Source organism: Crotalus tigris, unplaced genomic scaffold (assembly GCF_016545835.1).
Source record: "Crotalus tigris isolate CLP2741 ecotype Arizona unplaced genomic scaffold, ASM1654583v1 scf7180000019068.10715455, whole genome shotgun sequence".
NCBI lineage: Eukaryota > Metazoa > Chordata > Lepidosauria > Squamata > Viperidae > Crotalus > Crotalus tigris.
Genome location: NW_024097358.1, coordinates 5200794 through 5220546, shown reverse-complemented (window position 1 = coordinate 5220546; position 19753 = coordinate 5200794). Strand labels below are relative to the sequence as shown.

The following is a 19753-nucleotide window of genomic DNA, read 5'->3' as shown; positions in this document are numbered from 1 at the left end:
CACTGCTTTAGGGCTTGTGCTGGATCCCACCATCGGGGAACTTGTCTCTGTCCAAAATATGTGCACTAGGCTGTTCTACAGGTTATATTTATACGATTCCTTGTTGTGTGTAGATATTCTGTTATATAAGTCTAAGTGCTATTGCTACTATTTTTTATGGGAAAGGCAGAGTCTGTGATGCAAATTTGATTTTGTCATCTTCCAATTACATATTCTATCTACTTTCCAATGTACTCCTGGCCATTACCCATTTCAAAACCTTTCCTATTGTTGCCCTTCTATGTTAGGCAAAGGAAATGTTCAAGGAACTGGCAGGGGAAAAAATTAGGGAGGCAAAACCAACTTGTGGGTTTCTCTCAATTTTAAGGTGATGAAAGCTGCTGTTATCCAAGGTCGCCGCCACATGTGACCCCTCTCTTCAAGTCTGTGCCAGTGAAATCAAAGTGGTTAGAAAATCAGAGACACAAGGAAATGGCATATAGCTCTTGACAGCTGGAAACAGATGCTGCCAGGCTGGGGGAAATTGTTCCTTGTGTTCTCGGCATTAGTCTACGTGTAATTTAATAAACTATTTTCTGCTGCTTTTGGCTTTGGAGAACAGCTGTTCCCCAAGGCCTGCCTCTCAGTGGTTGATCTGAAAAGGAGGAAAAGGAGATTGGTGCCTGCTAATGTCGTAAGGAGAGATTTTCTAACTTCTTCACCGTCCTTGGTTAGTGTAACATTCAGGGACGTCAGTTACAATTGTGTTAGCTTCTAGGTAAAAGAGTTTCAGCGGTTATCATAGTTCTAAGATATTCTGCGATGCATTTATTTTATTGGGTTGGGGTTTTTTTGAAAACCTAATATAATGCAAAACATCAGTCATGATGAAGTGTTCAGCGACATAGAAAGCCAGTATGGTGTAGAAAACAATGGCAAAACAATTCTGAAATCTTGCCAAGAAAACTGCATTTGTCCAGGCAGTCAGTAGATGTCAACTCTCACTTGAAGACACGTGCATGCACACATACCAAACACCAACGTGCACAAACAGAGAGTGAAAGAGAGAGAGCTTTTTGCAGCTGCCGTGAAGCCAAGACCATGCATCTTCCGTTTGACCTGGAGAAAACTCTATATTCAGTTCTAACACCATCAAAGCAAATTCTTGGACATCCACACAGTCAGCAGCGCGAAATGAACCACAGATTTAACTCATTGACTGGGTTCGCACATGGTGCAAGTCAAAAAAATGTGATCCGTGTGGTTCTGACTTATTGCACTGTATGAATTCCCTCTCCATAATTTTAAACCATGGTTTACAGCTGACCCTCTGATGCAAATCCGGCCAATCACAGTGCATTCAATGAGCCATTGTTAAAGAAACGGTAACTTAACGCAATGTGTTTATTAGGCCAGTAGAAGGCAGCTTCAATGCGCTTATGTAGCTCATGCTCCTTGTAACTTCCATCACGCAGGCTTATTTCTAAATGCTTCTAAATATTTCCCCCACGCAAATTTTCAAATTAGATTGCTGCTCTATATTTCAACAAGGTATTCATTCCCTTATATTAATATATAGCCTTTACTCGTCCAGGGTGCCAATTATCATCTACAGTTTGAGATGGGTCTGCAGCATCGGTGAAAGACGAGTTAGTTTGCGAGCTAGACGTCATTACAGATAGTCCTTGACATATGATCACAATTGAGCCCAACATTTATGTTGCTAAGCAAAACAGTTAAGTGAGTTTTCCCCCTTTTATGACTTTTCTGCCACAGTCGTTAAGTGTATTACTGCAGTTGTTAAGCTAGTAGAATAGAATAGAGCTAAAGGGACCTGGGAGGTCTTCTAGTCCAGCCCCCTGCTCAAGCAGGAGAACCTACACCGTCTCAGACAAGTGACTGTCTAGCCCAGTGGTGGTGAACCTATGGCATGGGTGGCAGAGGCAGCACTCAGAGCCTTCTCTGTGGGCACACGTGCCGTTGCCCCAGACTTGCCTCCCCCCACGATCCCCTCCTCTCCAGCAGCCCCCCTGGAGGAGAGTCGCCCCCGAACATGGCCCACGCGGAGCAGCGCAGCCAAGGACATGGCAGCCAGGAAGCGTAGACAAGACTCTGCCCTCACATCCCATCATGCAGTTGATGCTGCAGGGCGCGGGCAGAGGGTGTGGTCCTGTGGGCAGGCGGGGTGGGGGATGGGGGGCAGAGCGGGGGCGGGCAGGGGGGGTGGAGCGGGGCGGGCCCAGTTTTTGGGCACTCGGTCTCTAAAAGGTTGGCCATCACTGGTCTAGCCTCTTCTTAAAAACGTCCAGTGATGGAGCGCCCACGATTTCTGGAGGCAGGCTGTTTCACTGGTTGATTGTCCTCACTGTCAGGAAGTTTCTCCTTAATTCCAAGTTGTAACACCATTGTTATGTGAATCTGGCTTCCCCACTGACCTTGTTGGTCGAAAGATGACCCGAGATGATGATCCCACGATCCTAGGACATTGCAACACTGTCATAAATATGAGCCAGTTGCCAAGCGTCTGAGTCTCGATTAGGCAACCATGGGGATGCTTGCACCCATTGTAAGTCTGGAAAAATGATCATAAATCACTTGCTTCAGTGCCGTGGCAACTTCAGACGGTCAGCAAATGAACTGCTGTAAGTCAAGGACTACCTGGGTCGTACTTTGGATTTCTTGCACAAAACTTAATTTGCTCTGTAGCCAACATTTGTTTGCTTCCACTTTCTGGAAGCAAGAGAACATGGAAATGGATGGAAAAACGACAATACTTTGTCTCAGTGGTGCCTAGAAATCAACGAAGCATCCTGAAAAGAAGCTGGCAGCGCAATTCCCAAAACTTGATAAAAGCTGACTTTATGTGTTGGGAAGCCTGGGTTGTGATTAAAGAACACCGAGCTGTATTATCTAATGTTTGCGTAAAGGGGAATCATTGTTATGCTGAGGGACTAAATTTGCATTGTTGTTGACTGCTTTGCTTAGTCAATCCTTCTACATTATGGGGAAATTTATGCTGACTCCTTTAGACTTGCACTTTAGTTTCCCTTGATGCAGCTGCAATACAAATGCATAATACACTGGTTTTCTATACTAGGGGTCCCCAACCCCCGGTCCATGGACCAGTACTGGGCTGCAGCATGCCACCAACCGGTCCACACAAACAAGCAAAGCCCCATCTGCGGGATGCAGGCAGCTCACAAAACCACACCCTCTCCGGTCCACGGAAAAACTTCTCTCCACGGAACGGTCCTTGGTGCCCAAAAGGTTGGGGACCTCTGTTCTATACAGTAGTTTGTTTGCTCTGGTTGTTGCCCGTACCATCTACCCTAAGCATACCATGGGATATCTCATTCAAGATTTCAAGGACATTCTCGTGCCTAAAGAGAGAGGATACTGTAGAATTGTTGAACATGGCAATTCTGAACAGCAGTGAAGTCTATCTTAAAGCAGGCAAGCCTGTAACAATTGTTTTTAAATTTTAATCAGAATATAGCTGGAAGGGACTTTGGAGGTCTTCTAGTCCAGCCCCCTGCTCAAGCAGGAGACCCTATATCATCTCAGACAAGTGGCTGTCCAGTCTCTTCTTAAAAACCATGAGTGATGAAGCACCCACAACATCTGAAGGCAAGCTGTTCCACTGGTTAATTGTCCTCACTGTTAGGAAATTTCTCCTTAGTTCTAGGTTGCTTCTCTCCTTGATTAGTTTCTATCTGTTGTTTCTTGTCCTGCCTTGTGGTGCTTTGGAAAATAGACTCCCTTCTCCATGTGGCAGCCTCTCAAATACTGGAAGATTGCTATCGTGTCCCCCCCCCCCGAGTCCTTCTTTTCTCTAGACTGGCCATTCCCAAATCCTGCAATTGTTCTTCATATGTTTTAGTCTCCAGGCCTTTAATTATCTTAGCTGCTCTTCTTTGCACTTATTCCAAAGCTTCAACATCTTTTTTGTAATGAATGTCAAGAGAAAGAAAGAAAGAAAGAAAGAAAGAAAGAAAGAAGGGAGGGAGGGAGGGAGGGAGGGAGGGAGGGAGGGAGGGAGGGAGGGAGGGAGGAAGGAAGGAAGGAAGGAAGGAAGGAAGGAAGGAATTTTGAATATGTCCTTGAAATTAATAAAACTAAAGGCTCTATGACACATGAGGAGAGAATGTTGGAAATTAGCCAGTATATTCTGACAGTAATATTACTAACCTTGTGTCATATTACTTTTTAGAAATGTTATGCGGAATAGAATTAATGATTGCCAGACTTACGTTAGGATAGTTTCCAAGGGACTTCTAAGATAGTTATAGGCGCTGTACATATATCCACAATAGCCTTTCACTTCAAGGAGAGATTTGCCAAATGTATTTTGTGTACGAATGTCTGTGTCTGTGTGGAAATCAGTAAAATGTATATTGGAATACCTCAACAACAGTGCCCTTTTTGCCAGGCGGTGTCTACTTTACCAATAAAGGAGAATATTTGTAACTCAGGGTTGAAATGAGGGGTCCTTGGTGCTCTCTGAGCTTGGCTGTTTTCTTGCAGAAGTTTCATTATCCAAGCTAAGTAACATCGTCAGTGCTAGTAAAGAGTGGGGTTTGATCTCAGTTAATATTCCAATGCAGTGATGGCGAACCTTTTAGAGACCGAGAGCCCCAAATCCGTCCCGCCTGCTCTGCCCCTGCCCCTGCTCCATCTCCCCGCCCTGCCCCCATTATGCCCCCATCCCACCTGCCCGCAGGACCATCCACTGCCTCAACAACCCGCTATATCAGATTGCCCAGGTGGCCCAGCAGCGTCATGGCAGCCATCCCCTCCGCCCGCGCCCCGCAGCATCATCTATGTGTGATGGGGCGTGAGGGTGGAGTCTTGTCCCTGCTGCCATGTGCTTGGCTGCGCTGCTCCATGCGGGCCGTGCCCGGGGGTGACTATCATCCAGAAGGGCTGCTGGTGAGGAGGGGGGAGTGGGGGGAGGCGGGGATGGGGCGCGTGTGCCCACAGAGAGGGCTCCAAGTGCCGCCTCTGGCACATGTGCCATAGGTTCGCCACCACTGTTCTTATGCAACCAGGACAAGCCACTAAAATATAAGCTGAGAGCACTGATGTTGTTATCTAGTTTGGGTAATGAAACGTCTGCAAAAAACAAACAAACAAAAAAAAAAACAACCAAGCTCAGAGAGCACCAAAGATCCCTTGTTTCTACTTTAGCTCTGCAAAAGGTATATTGCAAACATCAAATCTTTGGTAAGATATTTAAGGTACAAAATTAGACTAAAAAGAAACTAAACTGACTACACCTAGAAATATTTTATATTCAAAGAATAATGGCATCATTATAATCTCCGAAGATTTCTACCTAGAATACTCCTTCGGCATGCTTCGATTCTTATCTAAATATTGAAATTAAGGAAGGAATGTACACTTTTTTAAAACTCTTAAAAGTGAATGAATAGCATCCAGAAAATGAATCATGGAACAAGATGATCACTTAAGCATCTTTCATTAAACATTAACATCCTTATTCATTTTTCATATTTATTCAAATGCTTATCTGATAAGTCATCACCAAGTTTCAAAGAGCTTTACCTTGCATTTAAGATTTGCGCTGCCTCAAGTGGTTTTAAAAAATCTAAAGACTGCCCTCCCCAGGATGCTATATATAAATTGCTTAGCATATGCAATATGCATACTCATATGTATGTATATATGCAAATATTTATACTATTGAGAAATGTATGAATGCTAGCATAGTTCTTTGGCATCGGAGCAATGCCTGATATTATGAAACTCTCGCTAATTCTCTGGAACTTAGCTATCATTTAAATCATTTGGGGGGGGAGCAAATATCATTTCCTATTCAAATATACCATTTATGAATTTACTTGTAAGGAGAATGGCTCATAAATTAAGAAATGGAATAGCAGAGTCATTATTTTCAGGGTCAAGCTGGCCATTGCTGTGAACTTTGACAGCAACAGCTATTGGTTCCAGAGATAGAAAGAAACTCATATAGCTAATTAGCTATTCACTTGTTCATTTAATCTTTCACTTTATGAGCTTTTTCCTAAACTTCAGAATAACTGCACAGCTGTACTTTAAGGAAAAGAAAGCACCATTGGCATATTTTTTTTAAAGAAAGATACTGATGTTTATTCAAGTACTTTGGCCACCTAATGAGAAGGAAGGACTCACTGGAGAACAGCCTAATGCTGGGAAAGATTGAGGGCAATAGAAGAAGGGGACGACAGAGAATGAGGCGGCTGGATGGAGTCACTGAAGCTTAAATGGACTCCAGAAGATGGTAGAGGACAGGAAGGCCTGGAGGAACGTTGTCCATGGGGTCCTCTGCCTACTTTCTCAACCTTTTTCCCATGTATTTTTGAAGGTTTTTCTCTACTTATAAGACTTATTTTAAGTCATGTCCAAAATAGGAAAGAAGTATTTTTAAACAAATAGTCCTTTCCTTTTTTGCATAACCATTGTCAGAACTGCTAACATGGACAAGGCATGGTCAGAATAGAAGAATCCACGGCAATTCTAGCATAGGAAACCTTTTCATACTGATAGGAAAACATCAATTTATGAAAAACCATTAAATGGCAATGTTTCCACATCAAACTATGCCATAAAGTCAATCTGAATATCCTTGGGTTTACCTGATGTGTGAAGTCACCCATTATAATTGACAAAACATGACTTAGCACAGTGGTGGCGAACCTATGGCACGGGTGCCAGAGGCGGCACTCAGAGCCCTCTCTGTGGGCACGCGGGCCGTCGCCCCAGTCCTAGGCCTTCAGCTGGGTTTTATAAAATCTTTTCGCTTTAGGCCTCCACCGCCACGTGCAAAAAAAAAAGGTTCAATCAATCAGTCAATTTCAACTTCTCGCGGGGAAAAAAAAAGATCTCGCAAAGTTGGCATTGATTGATTGAATTTTTTAGTCCCACCCAGTCTGCCGTTACCACTGCAGCTATGCCCACCCAATGAGCCACACCCACCCCAATTGGCCACACCCAGCCAATGGGCCACACTCACCCGGCACCCGATGATCCATAAGTGGGTTTTGGGTTGCAGTTTGGGCACTCGGTCTCTAAAAGGTTCGCCATCACTGTGCTAGGTAAACCTTGCCTTGTGACCATTCCTGCTTTCCAAGGGGATTAGTGGCTGCTTAAGGTAAACATTTGAACATATTTACATGGCAAATTAAGCCACCAAGGTTCGCCATCACTGGCTTAGCATATTGTGGGTAAAGTATGATTAAGCAAACGTGAATTACCATAAGGCGTGATCTTTCCCCGTCTAAAACTCCAACCCCCATCTTCATTCCAAAATCCCATCTAGCAGAATTAGATCTGGATTGCTTGTGGTACTTTTTTTTGCAGGCCCATTTCCCTGGTGGTTGAGGAACCTCAGAGAACAAAAAAATTAAAGTTAGAGCTTCCTAATTGTATCTTAAATAGACCTATTTTTTTTTTAAAAAAAGAAAGCAGCAGTAAACCATGTCTCTGCATAACACAGATTGATTTTCAGAGGTTATCAGCTTTTAATGACCATAAAGGTCAGACAAAATACTTTTTATCTGCTTGTCGGGTTGCCCTGATCTGTTTTCCATCATTTACAAGTTCTAAAGTGAGTGCTCTTGAAGACAGCACCCCTCTGCTAAATTTCTTAAATATCCCTTTCAAGGGAAGCTTTGCTGAACAAAAAAAAAAAAAAAAACCCTAATTCTCCGAATTTTGATTTAAGCTCTATACTTGTCAGTTTCAAAACCTGGTGTTCCAACAGAAGTGCATCGGTTTCCATCGGAACCAGTAACTCTAACCACAGAAGAGGCTTCATTTGTTTTACAAATAACTGGATCCTAATGATTCAATTTGGAAATGAAATCATGGAAGGGTCACATAAACATTTAGTGAGTCTGCATTCCCAAACTCACGGGGAGATTAGTGCAATTTATGGATATAATACTGTAGAGCATGGGGCTATCTAGTGCGAATCAGACACCCATTTGTAGCCTTTAGAACAGTGGTTCTCAACCTGTGGGTCGGGACCCCATTTGAGGTCAAACAACCATTTCACGGGGGTCACCAAACCACGCGGTCCGCCATTTTTTTCCCTTTTCCCTAGCTGTCCTACTCCCTTTTATTGGTGGCCACACCCATTTGGGGGTCACCACAACATGGGGAACTGTATTATGGAGTCACGGCATTAGAAAGGTTGAGAACCACTGCTTTAGAACAATGTGGAATTTTATGTTTGTTACCCCTTCCTTAGGGAAAACAATGGCCAAGTTTTATAAATAAAAAGAAACAAGTTATTTAAAACAGCAATGTCTGTGGAAATTCTCTGTCACGGTTGGATCCCAAAAAGTCCTATTCAAAAGGCAACTGGGCTTGCTTGCTTTTTTTCCTTGAAAATTGAGGATATGAGAGCACCCCTCTCTTGTCTTATAATGCAGTCCTTTCAGCAGCACCAAGAAAGTTCCACAGCCGTTTGCACTCTGATTCAGGTGGCCCTGAGAACAGATAAACCCCCAAGAGGCCTCAATGGCTCTCAGAGAATGCAAATCCTTCCTCTGGAACCGAAGAAACTTCTTGGATGAGAAATGAAACGTTTTCAAGGGGAAAAATAAAAAAAAAACCAACAAAGTCCAGTTGCTTTTTAGAAAAAGCATCTTTGACTAAGCTTTGCAAGGTTATATCATTGTTGTTGTTAGTTGTGTCCGACCCATCGCGACCCCATGGGGTCATGTCCAACCCATCGCGACCCCATGGACAACGTTCCTCCAGGCTTTCCTGTCCTCTACCATCTTCTGGAGTCCATTTAAGCTCACGCCTCCTGCTTCAGTGACTCCATCCAGCCACCTCAATCTCTGTCGTCCCCTTCTTCTCTTCCCCTCAGTCTTTCCCAGCATTAGGCTCTTCTCCAGTGAGTCCTTCCTTCTCATTAAGTGGCCAAAGTACTTGAGTTTCAACTTCAGGATCTGGCCTTCTAAAGAGCAGTCAGGGTTGATCTCCTCTAGGACTGACCGGTTTGATGGCCTTGCAGTCTAGGGGACTCGCAGGAGTCTTCTCCAGCACCATAGTTCAAAGGCCTCCATTCTTTGGCGCTCAGCCTTTCTTATGCTCCAACTTTCACAGCCATACATTGCAGCTGAGAAAACCATGGCCTTGACTATACGTACTTTTGTTGGCAGGGTGATGTCTCTGCTTTTTAGTATGCTGTCTAGGTTTGCCATAGCTTTCCTCCCCAGGAGCAAGCGTCTTTTAATTTCTTGGTTACGGACCTTACTGTTATTTCCTACAGGTATTCTCGAAATACGAACGGTGGCAGTTGGAATAGTGGCAATCAAAGGAGTCGCAAGTGAATACTTTCTGGCGATGAACAAGTCTGGGAAGCTTTATGGAAAGGTACTGCCATAATTATTAGAAGCCGCTTGCATTTAATGAAACATAGGTTTGCTCCTGAATTTATTTATTTTTTTTTTGATCAGCTGTGTTTTATACTATACTGGCCCTAATCCATGGGAATGGTTAGAGGATGGCATACGACTGGTGGCTTTTATGAATGGCTCTCATTTACCAACAGCTGCCTTGGAATGCAAACTTACTGGAGATCAGAGTTTTCTCTGTTTTGACTTCGTTCTCCCAGAAGCCACATTTTAAAAAATAAAGAAAAAGCAAACAAAACTCAACAGGAGGAAGAAGCTGCTGGCAGTCTGTGGTTTCTTGGCGGTTTTGGGATTCTTTGAGGGGCTCTTATTTACTTTACTTGCCTGTTTTGCTTTGGGCTCCTAACCAGCTAGGCCACCCTTATCCTGCCTCACTCCCCAATGCAGATTAGATGCTGAACTACAACTCCCAGCAGCCTATGCAGCTGACCCTGTCCGCTTGGGATGACCCAGCTGTTCGGCAACGTCAGGAATGTTATTGATGTTATCAGTCCTGATTTAAAAAAAATTGTAACGCCTTTGCATAGTCAGTAGGTACCTTTTAAGTAGATAGTACTGCATACAGGTAGTCCTCGACTTACAACTGTTTGCTTTGAAATTACGACCTACCTGAAAAAGGGGACTTGTGACCTGGATCTAAAGTTCTGACAGTCAGCCCCCCCCCCAGCACTTCAGGTGCTCGACAGTCATATTTGCAGTGATGTGACCACGTCGTGTGGCCTCTGCTGAAAATCAGCTCTTATTTCTGGTTTTCGGCAAAACTGTATCACAGCGAGCCGTGGCTTCGCTTAACGACTGCAGCATTCGCACTTACAAGTACAGCGTTCGCTTAATGACAGCTGCAAAAAAAAAGTCGTAAAAATCACACGGCCAACCCATTTTACGAATGTGAACAACTCACGAACCTCATGGGTAGGCTTCATTGCGTCCGTAACTTGAGGACTACCTTATTTCAAGGATAATCGATTTTGGGGGGGAAATAATACACAGCCCTGCCAGGTATTTTGGTGTTCAACTGATCACCTCATTTTTCTTTAAACAACAGAAAGTGTGCAATGAAGACTGCAACTTCGTAGAACTCATTCAAGAAAACCATTATAACACCTACGCTTCTGCAAACTGGACGCACAAAGGAAAAGAGATGTACATTGCATTAAAACAGAATGGAGCCCCTAAAAGAGGTCAAAAAACAAGCAAAGAAGACACTTCCTCCCATTTTCTTCCATTTGCAGTATCCTAATCTTATATGAACTATGAACAACCAGTTCCAGCATATATATATATATATATATATATATATATATATATATATATATATATATATATATATACACACATACATATATATATATACATATATACATATATATACATACATATATATATACATACATGTTTTCTGAGGTTTTTGCGGGTGTTTGTATGTAGGTCTTTGGTTATTCGGGTTTTCTCCCGCGTAAAATTGAAAGTGTCTTGGTGACGTTTTGATGAAACGTCGAAACGTTTCAATTTGACGCGGGAGAAAACCCGAATAACCAAAGACTTATATATATACATATACATACATACATACATACACACACACACACACACACACACACACACACACATACACACATATATATATGTATATGTATATACGTATGTATATATGTATATATATATATATGTATATATATATATGTATATACATATATATGTATGTAGGTCTTTGGTTATTCGGGTTTTCTCCCACGTCAAATTGGAAGAGTCTTGGCGACATTTCGATGAAGTCTCATTCGTCATCTTCAGGCTGGTGTCTTCGGCTTCGTGCTTCTAGGAGCAATGTGTGATCGCAACTTGGCTCTCACCCAATCAGTTCATACCCCCACTGGCAGTTAAAAGGAAGAAACAACTACGATCACACATTGCTCCTAGAAGCACGAAGCCAAAAACACCAGCCTGAAGATGACGAATGAGACTTGTCGAAATGTCGCCAAGACACTTCCAATTTGACGCGGGAGAAAACCCGAATAACCAAAGACCTACATACAAACACCCACGAAAACCTCAGAAAACAAATATATATGTATGTATGTATGTATGTATGTATGTGTATGTATATATATATATATATATATATATATATATATATATATATATATATATATATAAAATTTGAAAAGGGGACTGTTTGAAAGGAAGACAAGCTGGAATACTACTGAAAAACTGAACAAGCTGGACTTGAGCGTGATGTTTTATTTTTAAGAGACTGGCTTTAAAAAAACATAAATAAATAAATGAAAATATACACTACTTCAGATTTAGTAACTAAAAGTTGTAAAAAATTGTAAAGAGTTGTACAATCCTTACGTTAGCATAAGAGTAGCTTTGCAGATTCTTAAATTAAATTTACCCCTTTGCGCCTTGTTCATGACTTGATTATCTGACAATCTTTTATTTAAAATAAACCTATCTGCTTCGTTAAACATGGCTGCTATAATAATAATAAAGCAGATGAAAATGTTATGTAAAATATGACGGACTTGATGGCTGCTGGATGAAGTCTTCAGATGATCAAGTTGGTACGAATTGTGAAGGCTAAGCAGTATTAAATACTTCCCAGGAAAAAAATAATAATAAAGGTATTAAGTATTAAAGCAAATTGAAATTGGATCGCTGTGGTATTCAGACAATAAAGGTAATATGACCAATGAAAGTTGCATCACTGCAATGTATTCATATCTATCAGTAAGAATGCCTAATGCTGCTCTGAAAGATGTTACAAAATAGCGTAATATTAAATAATATTCATAAGGGAAATGTATTTCATCTCACTTTCCTCAAAATATCCTTTTATGTAACGATGAAGTAAAAAATTCAGACAACATCATATGGGTTTTTATGTAACATAACCTATCTTTTTATATAATTCCTGTTTGGGCATATGGCTTCTAAGTGTTTTTTTTTTTCCAACCGATATTCATGCTTCTCTGTGGTTACAGCATTAAACTTTATTTTAAGTTATAATTGAATTTTATTGTTTTAAGTTATTTAAGTTGATGTTATTTATAAAAACAAATTATCAATATGCATTTGTTTCATATGCTTTTAATTCCAAAGGAGTATCAAAACAGTCTGGCTTAATGGCCCTTTCTTTTCTCCTCTTATGACCAGACACAAAGTCTAGTACACAAAACTCCTGCCAATTTGTACTGGATAAGAGACAAAAATGACAGCCTGTAGCAATTCTTACAAGGAAAGTTTCAGATGGAACAACCCCAGTTTGCAAAAAAACAACAACACGCCAATGCCATGTTCCCTGCTAATTAAGGCTGCTGCTAATATTTTGAAAGTGATAGGAGATGTGGCTGTCCCATCACAAGAAGTCAAGTCAGTAAAAAAAAAGCTCGCCTGCCACTAGGATCCAGATCAAAAGAAAGCTATCTGTTCAGACGGCAAATTCAGAAGAATTTAATGGAAGCAGCTCAGCATGGCCAAATCCTCTGATGGAGAAACCAGTCGTGACATTAACTGCAAGCTTTTTTCTTCCAAAGAACGGAACCGCCACGGTGAGATCCAGAAGATATAAACATCAGGACTGGTCCAAATGAAAACCAGCTTTTCCCCCTTGGCTTCACAACTGGCACCAAGGGGTATTTTTTCCCAAGAAGATTAACAAGGAAATGGATATGGACCAATTTTCATCCAGAGCAAATGAAAAGAGTCCCAAATGTAACACATTTGCTGGCCTATCTAATCCAGTATTGAGTTCCCCATGTGACTAGATATCTTCAGAAGGTGACAAGCCACCCTGACTGCAAAAGCAACTTCCTGTTTATGTCCTCTACTGACAGTTGGAGGCAATGCATATATAACAAAACAGCAGCCTAGAGTTGCATCAATCTCACAATCGTTCCTTGTGGATATTGCTGTATAAGACTATAGTTAAAGAACTGAAAATAGTATTCTATTAAAGTTAACAATTTTGGCATTGTCTCTATGATGTATCACTCCACAGAGTAGAGAGGTGCGGTGGCTCCGTGGCTTAATGGTGCTGGAGAAGGTCTGTACTCCAGCAGTTTGAGCCCCAGCAGCACGGGACAGGGTAAGCTCCTGTCACTGGCCTCAGCTCCTGCCAACCGAGCAGTTCGAAAGTATGCAAAATGCAAGTAGATAAATAGACACCACAACGGGAGGGGGAAATGGCGCTTTGAACAACATACAAACTCAACCGGTGCTGGACCTACCCAAATGTGACGCCCAAATGCACGGCAACATAGGTGGAGGGAAAAGCCCGGATGATGCTGCAAAACAGCAATAGGTCTTAAGAGTGTGGAGCTAGTCTGCCCCTGTGGTGCGTTCTGAATAGCACATGAGAGTAAGCAGAACACACCAGCTGTCTTAGGCAGCTAAACAACTACTTTGTAGTAGCACTGCAGTTTCCTGGCTAATGTAAATTTGCCATATGCTCAATAAATAAACTCCACAAAGCTCTCAGGATAATCCCTTTTCCTGGTACTTACAGGTTTTTATTCTTGACCTTGAACTGGATCTTGACCTTGACCTCGACCTTGATGTTGTCCTTCTTCTAGGCTGTGGTTTCATATGTGATGATATCTCAGAAAAGGAGTCCTTCTCTACAATGGATTTTCTAGGTTTTTCCGTTGACGGACACTTCCAATTTTTCCAAGCAAATTTTTGTGGTTTAAAACCTGTAAGAGGGACAATTGAATAATACTAACCAATCAAATGTTTTTGAACTAGATCGGGGGTTCCTCAAACTCTTCAGATCACTGACCCCTTTATGACATTTCAGATTGTTCATTGACACCCCCCCCAAACAATTTAATAAATATCGTACTGCTTTAACTAACATTACTATGAATAATAATACTATAACAATAGTGGACAACCTTTGCAGGTCAATACTGACCACTTTGGGGGATTCTGGGCTAGTTGATCCTTGTGGACCCTTTTTCGTGCCTACAATTCTATGATTTGGGGGGGGGGCATTAAAATTTTCTTCTTCTTAGATTTATTTCCAGCTTTATTTTGCACAAAGCAAGACGGGCGTACATAATGATCCTGCTTCCTGTTTTCCCTGCAACAAACCTGGACTGGGCCGCGAGAGTCATCCAGGTGGCTTTCAAGGCCAAGGTAGGACTGGAACTCACAACCTCTCAATATGCCTTATGGAAGAAAAGTCAAGGCAGCAGTGGGGCTTGTTCCAGAGTGTGGGACACAGAATTGTGGATTTAAGTTACAGAGAGGAAGATTGCAAATGAACATTATAAAAAAATTCTATGAGAAAGAACAGTTCAAACATGGAACTAATGATTGAGAAGAGCTGATGGGTTCACCTTACTGGAACGTGTTCAAATTAGGGCTGGACAACCACCTGTCTGGAATACTCTAATTTGGGCTCTTGAAATGACCAAGAGATCGTTCTCAGTGGCTTAACTCTAATTTCTAACTGAATGATAGGACTGATAAGATAGATCAGTGGTGGCGAACCTCTGGCAGACTTAGAAATGTGGGCACGTACGCCATTGCCCCAGCCCCGCCTCCCGCTGCAGCCCCCTCACTAGCAGCTCCCCCAGAGAGTCGCCCCCAAGCGTGGCCCGCGTGGAACAGCGCAACCAAGAACATGGCAGCCAGGCAGTGGGAACAAGACTCCACCCTTGTGCCCCATTGCAAGCAGTTGATGCTGTGGGGCATAGGCGGAGGGCGTGGCCGCCATGGCACTGCTAGACTGCCTGGGCGATTGGCGGGCCATGGAGGCAGGGAGTGGCGATGTGGGCTGGCAAGGACGGGGTCAATGGGGGGGCAGGGGCGGGGCTGGTTTTTGGGCACTTGGTTTCTAAAAGGTTCACCATCACTGAGATAGATAGAAAATGCTGAATAGGTGCAATTAGGTAAACAACTACTGAGATATGCGATTGCCAACAACTGCAAGGTAAAATAATCGACATTCTGGTACCTCTGATCCACTGGAAAATTAAATCCATTAATTCGTCTTTAAACTGATCATCAAAACGATGGCAAGACTGAGGAAAAGCTTCACAGAAAGTAATGTAGATGGCTTGGGACAAGCAGTCAGGATACATCTGCCAAGTTGCAAATGAAGTTAATTGTAAAAACCGGGTGACGCTCAAATATAGAAATAAACAGGCATTCAAACATTGCTGAGTCACCAGCTGTGACAAAAATACAAGGTTTGTCCAAGAACATCGCAAGTAGGGTGGCAGCTGAGTTTATCGCGAAGCAAATGAACTTATCGTCAAATCAGTAAGGAGAAAGAAGGCTGTTATATCTTCATCGGGTTTTTTTAAAATTCATTAAAATTTATTAATTCTATCACACTAATTTTGGGGTATTCTAAACATTACAACAAAAAGCCCTAATATCTTAGGAGAGGGGCTGAACACAGAGCAGGCAGCTTAACCTGAGGCCAAAAGGCACGTTAGAATCACCTTCTCCAATTACTGCTTTTCAGATCAGTTGAGATCTATTTATTTTACTTCATCAATTTCTAAGTGACTCTTACACAGGACTGAAAAAAAAATAAGCAATAAAAAACAAAACAATAAAAAACAACCATTCTAGGAAGGAAAAGGGTATCCAAAATACCAATTAACAACTGCCTGGAAGTTACCAGGGCCAGAAATTGTGGGAAGCGATGGATGGAAACTAATCAAGGAGAGAAGCAATCTAGAACTAAGGAGAAACTTCCTGACAATTAGAACAATTAACCAGTGGAACAACCTGCCTCCAGGAGTTGTGAATGCTCCAACACTGGAAGTTTTTAAGAAGAGACTGGACAGCCATTTGTTTGAAATGGTATTCTCTGCCTGAGAAGGGGGTTGGACTAGATGACCTATTATTAATATTATTATTATTATTATTATTTTGGATCATCGCACAGTCAGCCAGATGTTCAGACTGGATTTGGCATTTTGTCTACCTATCGAGTCCTTACTCAGGACCTGGGCTAGGCAGATGTGGATATTTGATGGTATTACAGATATCGTCGCAGGATGGAGGCAGTTCGTACTAAGGCTGCCTTTTGCAATTGACTAATAGCGAATTTGTCAATGCCAATGGTGTTCAAGTGGTGCTCCAGTTGTTTTGGGATTGCACCCAAGGCACCTATTACTATTGGTACTACCCTTGCTTGCTTTTGCCACAGTCTTTCTATTATTATTATTGATATTATTATTGATATTATTATTGATATTAATATTATTGATATTGATATTATTGATATTAATATTATTGGTTCAATCACAAAAAAGTGTCACAGAAAAGGCATAAGGGGTGCAGAATCAGGACCACACGTTAAGTTCCATTTAAGCTGCTCTACTGATCATGCCTATAAACAAGAATCTGGTCAACTAACAGCCAGCACTAAATTGGCGCTAGATAAGATTTAACAGAATTCAAGAGGGCTTGGACTTAGACCATTTGTGGAAACGCAGAGTCAAGAGAGGCTGATTCCTCTCTTGACTCTGCCATCCAGCTCTGCCTGTCCTTCGTCTACAGAAGACAAACTTTATCAGTGCTATGACAGCCATGTCAATCCTGCCAGATCTTATAATAGATCTAGAAGGTACCAAGCTGCTTACAGAATGAATTGAGAGGTAGTAGTTCTTAAAGTGAGTGCTCATTGCCCAAGGAATTCTGATTATGGAATGACCAGCACATATGTAAATAAATTATAACCTCTTTTCCTGCTCTGTATTCTTCAGGAAGGTGTTAGCTAGATTCACAAATCTTCTTATCAAGCTTTGCTAGAGTTGTATGCTAAGTAGTTAAGATTACCGTAAACAATTTAAAAAAAAAAAACTTCAGAGGCAATAAGAGAGCCTGAAGGTATGTCATAGTAGTATGAAAGGTTGAAGGATTCTGGTATGTTTAACAACAGAAACGGATTAAGAGACAGCGAGATAGAACGATAACACACCTTTCACTCTTCTCTGAACAGGACAAGTTGGAAGGAGTAAAAGTCAGAATTGCAAACAATGTCATTACCTGAAGAAAAGCATCTTTAATGTAACTGGGGATGCTCCACAGAAGCGTCACGTAGCTATCTGATATTCTGTCAAAGAAGTGGTCCTGTTCCTCTTGATCAGGCTTGAAATAATCAGGAGAAAGTATTAAGCAAAGTCTATTCTACAGTTAAAAACATATATAACAGAGTTGTTGTCAGCAGTCTTGAATTAATGACAATGTTTAGAAATGCAGCAATTTTTACCTGCCGAAACTAGATCTACCCATGTAGTTCATTAGTAGCTGTTTAAAGTAATACGCAAATCCTGTAAGCAAGACTACAATAAACTTTCTCTAGCACTTTTATAAAAGTAACAATGCAATTCACCTGACTAGTTTGGGGGACTGAAGTGGCTTAAATAAACAAATCACACCTTAAGCTAGCTTAGTGCATTGTGAGAGCAGGACTGCTGTATTTCACAGATCCAGCATCACTGGATTTGCCTGAAGGCGTATTTGCATGACTGAAATAACTTCATAAGCATTCAAATGTCACACATATGTTGCATTTAAATACAGAAGTAGCTGTGAGCATGAAAAAGAAGGGAACATCCAAGACAGGGTTCTAACTTGGCCAAAACTTCATTTAATAAAAGTTTCACATACATCGTATCAGATCGTTGGGTGGCAGAAAACGAAGTTGAATCCAGCTGTTTCATTTAGTGCCAAAGAATCCGCACACACAAAATTATATACTGTAATGTCAATTACTTTTGTTTTTTCATAAGATCAAGCACGAGATAAGGCCTTAAGTTTTGTACCTGGAACTTATGAAGAAACCACCACCAGAAAGAATCCTGCAGAATCGCAAGAGATGCTTCAGAAAAAAAGAGCTGCTTCAAAACTTTCGTATTCACACCCTGTCAAAAAAAAAAAAAAGACATGGCAAAATGCGGTGGTCACTTTTATGCAGGCCCAAATATATTCATCTTTGAGTGAGTCCATTAGATTTCAGCTGCCCTGCGATCACTGGAACATTTCAGGACAATTAGGAAATAAAGTATCTTCCTGTATATCCATTTCGTCTTTTGAGAATTCTATCTCAAGAACCTTGTTAATCTATGGAGCATATAAGAAATGCAGTCATAGATAAATATCTACTCAGAGGAAGGAATTTTTACAGACATTCCTGAACTGCAGCCTAAGGACCCACAAGGAATTCTTAATAAGTACATGAAAATCTGCTAGTGATGCCAGGATGCCAGTTTATTCAGTATTTCTTCCAGCTGCATTTAGTCATACATTTATTTTTTTTAGTTGATTTGTAAAGTATGCAAGATACTTTATTTTCTGGCCCGTTCTGCACACAACAAATAAGGTCGATGCGAAAGTCCAGCTTTGGGAGATTATCTTTTATAATCTTTTTATAAACGATTATCTTTTATAATTTTATAAATCTGGCTAACCAATATGACTACTGTTGTCAACCAATCAACAGAGCACTCCTACTGCCTTGTCTGACAGTTCCAAATTTGGACAGCTTTGACAAACTATAACGTTTTGCCAATTGTTTTCCTGCAAATTCTCTGACCTAAAAAAAAATTTAAAAAGGCTGATCTTGTGAAGCAGAGGGAGAAAAAGAAGGAATTAATTCTAATTGACCCCCTAAAATCCAGAAGCTTTATTCCACTTTTTGAAGGAAAATTTAAGAGCAGATTCTGTCTCCTTAATTTTGTTTCCATGAAGCGATATTTCACAAATCCACAGTAAAAGTAAAAAAAAACAAAACCCTCCTTTAAATCATGCTTGATTCTCCGTGACTTAACAAAATATAGTTTTCTTGGCAAAAACATAAAAGCTGTTTGCCATCTTTAATTTTCTGCTTTTTGTTTTGTTTTGTTTTTAAAAACTCCTAATGTAACGTCCTGTCCTTTCTGTAGTATCCCATTCCAACAATTACAGGAGCAGGAATATATTTATCCCAATGTTGTCCCAATATCTCATTTGCTCACAAATTTGCCTCCTGTTTCACAAGCTTGTGTTCCTTTTGGTGCTTCAAATTAAGTAAAATTAAAAATTGATACCTTGAAAATGTGGACTTTCAGGACCGAATCCCACATATGTGCAGGTTCTAGATTATTTGGAAGTTTTGTAAGTTTCCACAAATTGAACTCAGGAAAACTGAAATTCTAAAAAAGAAAAAGAGCCACAGTCATCATACCTAGTTGACTTTAGTTTATCTAAGAAGTGTCAGTAAGCTGCCTGGGAAAGCCAAGGGAAATCATCAAAACAATTAAAAAATGAAAGTTAGAATATTTCGGACACCCACAAAAACACGGCATACTCCATTTAATCCTCCAGGGAAAGATTGAAGG

The 19753-nt window shown here is 41.1% G+C and overlaps 2 protein-coding genes across 6 annotated transcripts in view; one reads left to right on the top strand and one right to left on the bottom strand.

Moving 5' to 3' along the window:
* Positions 1-10737, top strand: part of FGF7 (fibroblast growth factor 7) — a 28269-nt gene extending 17532 nt beyond the window's left edge. For both annotated transcript variants that reach the window (XM_039358755.1, XM_039358756.1), the window contains exons 3-4: positions 9263-9366; positions 10453-10737. In XM_039358755.1, coding sequence (XP_039214689.1) covers positions 9263-9366; positions 10453-10647 — 299 coding nt within the window. In that variant the 3' untranslated portion in view covers positions 10648-10737. The remainder of the gene's footprint in view (positions 1-9262; positions 9367-10452) is intronic.
* FAM227B (family with sequence similarity 227 member B) overlaps positions 1-19753 on the bottom strand; it is an 88176-nt gene that overhangs the window by 57646 nt on the left and 10777 nt on the right. For all 4 annotated transcript variants that reach the window (XR_005558588.1, XM_039358744.1, XM_039358746.1 and 1 more), the window contains exons 6-10: positions 19463-19567; positions 18200-18298; positions 17421-17522; positions 15370-15496; positions 13913-14101 (exon numbers count right to left, since the gene is read on the bottom strand). Coding sequence is in view for 3 of the 4 variants with exons in the window: in XM_039358744.1 (XP_039214678.1) it covers positions 13913-14101; positions 15370-15496; positions 17421-17522; positions 18200-18298; positions 19463-19567 (622 nt within the window). In the remaining variant the exon portion in view is untranslated. The remainder of the gene's footprint in view (positions 1-13912; positions 14102-15369; positions 15497-17420; positions 17523-18199; positions 18299-19462; positions 19568-19753) is intronic.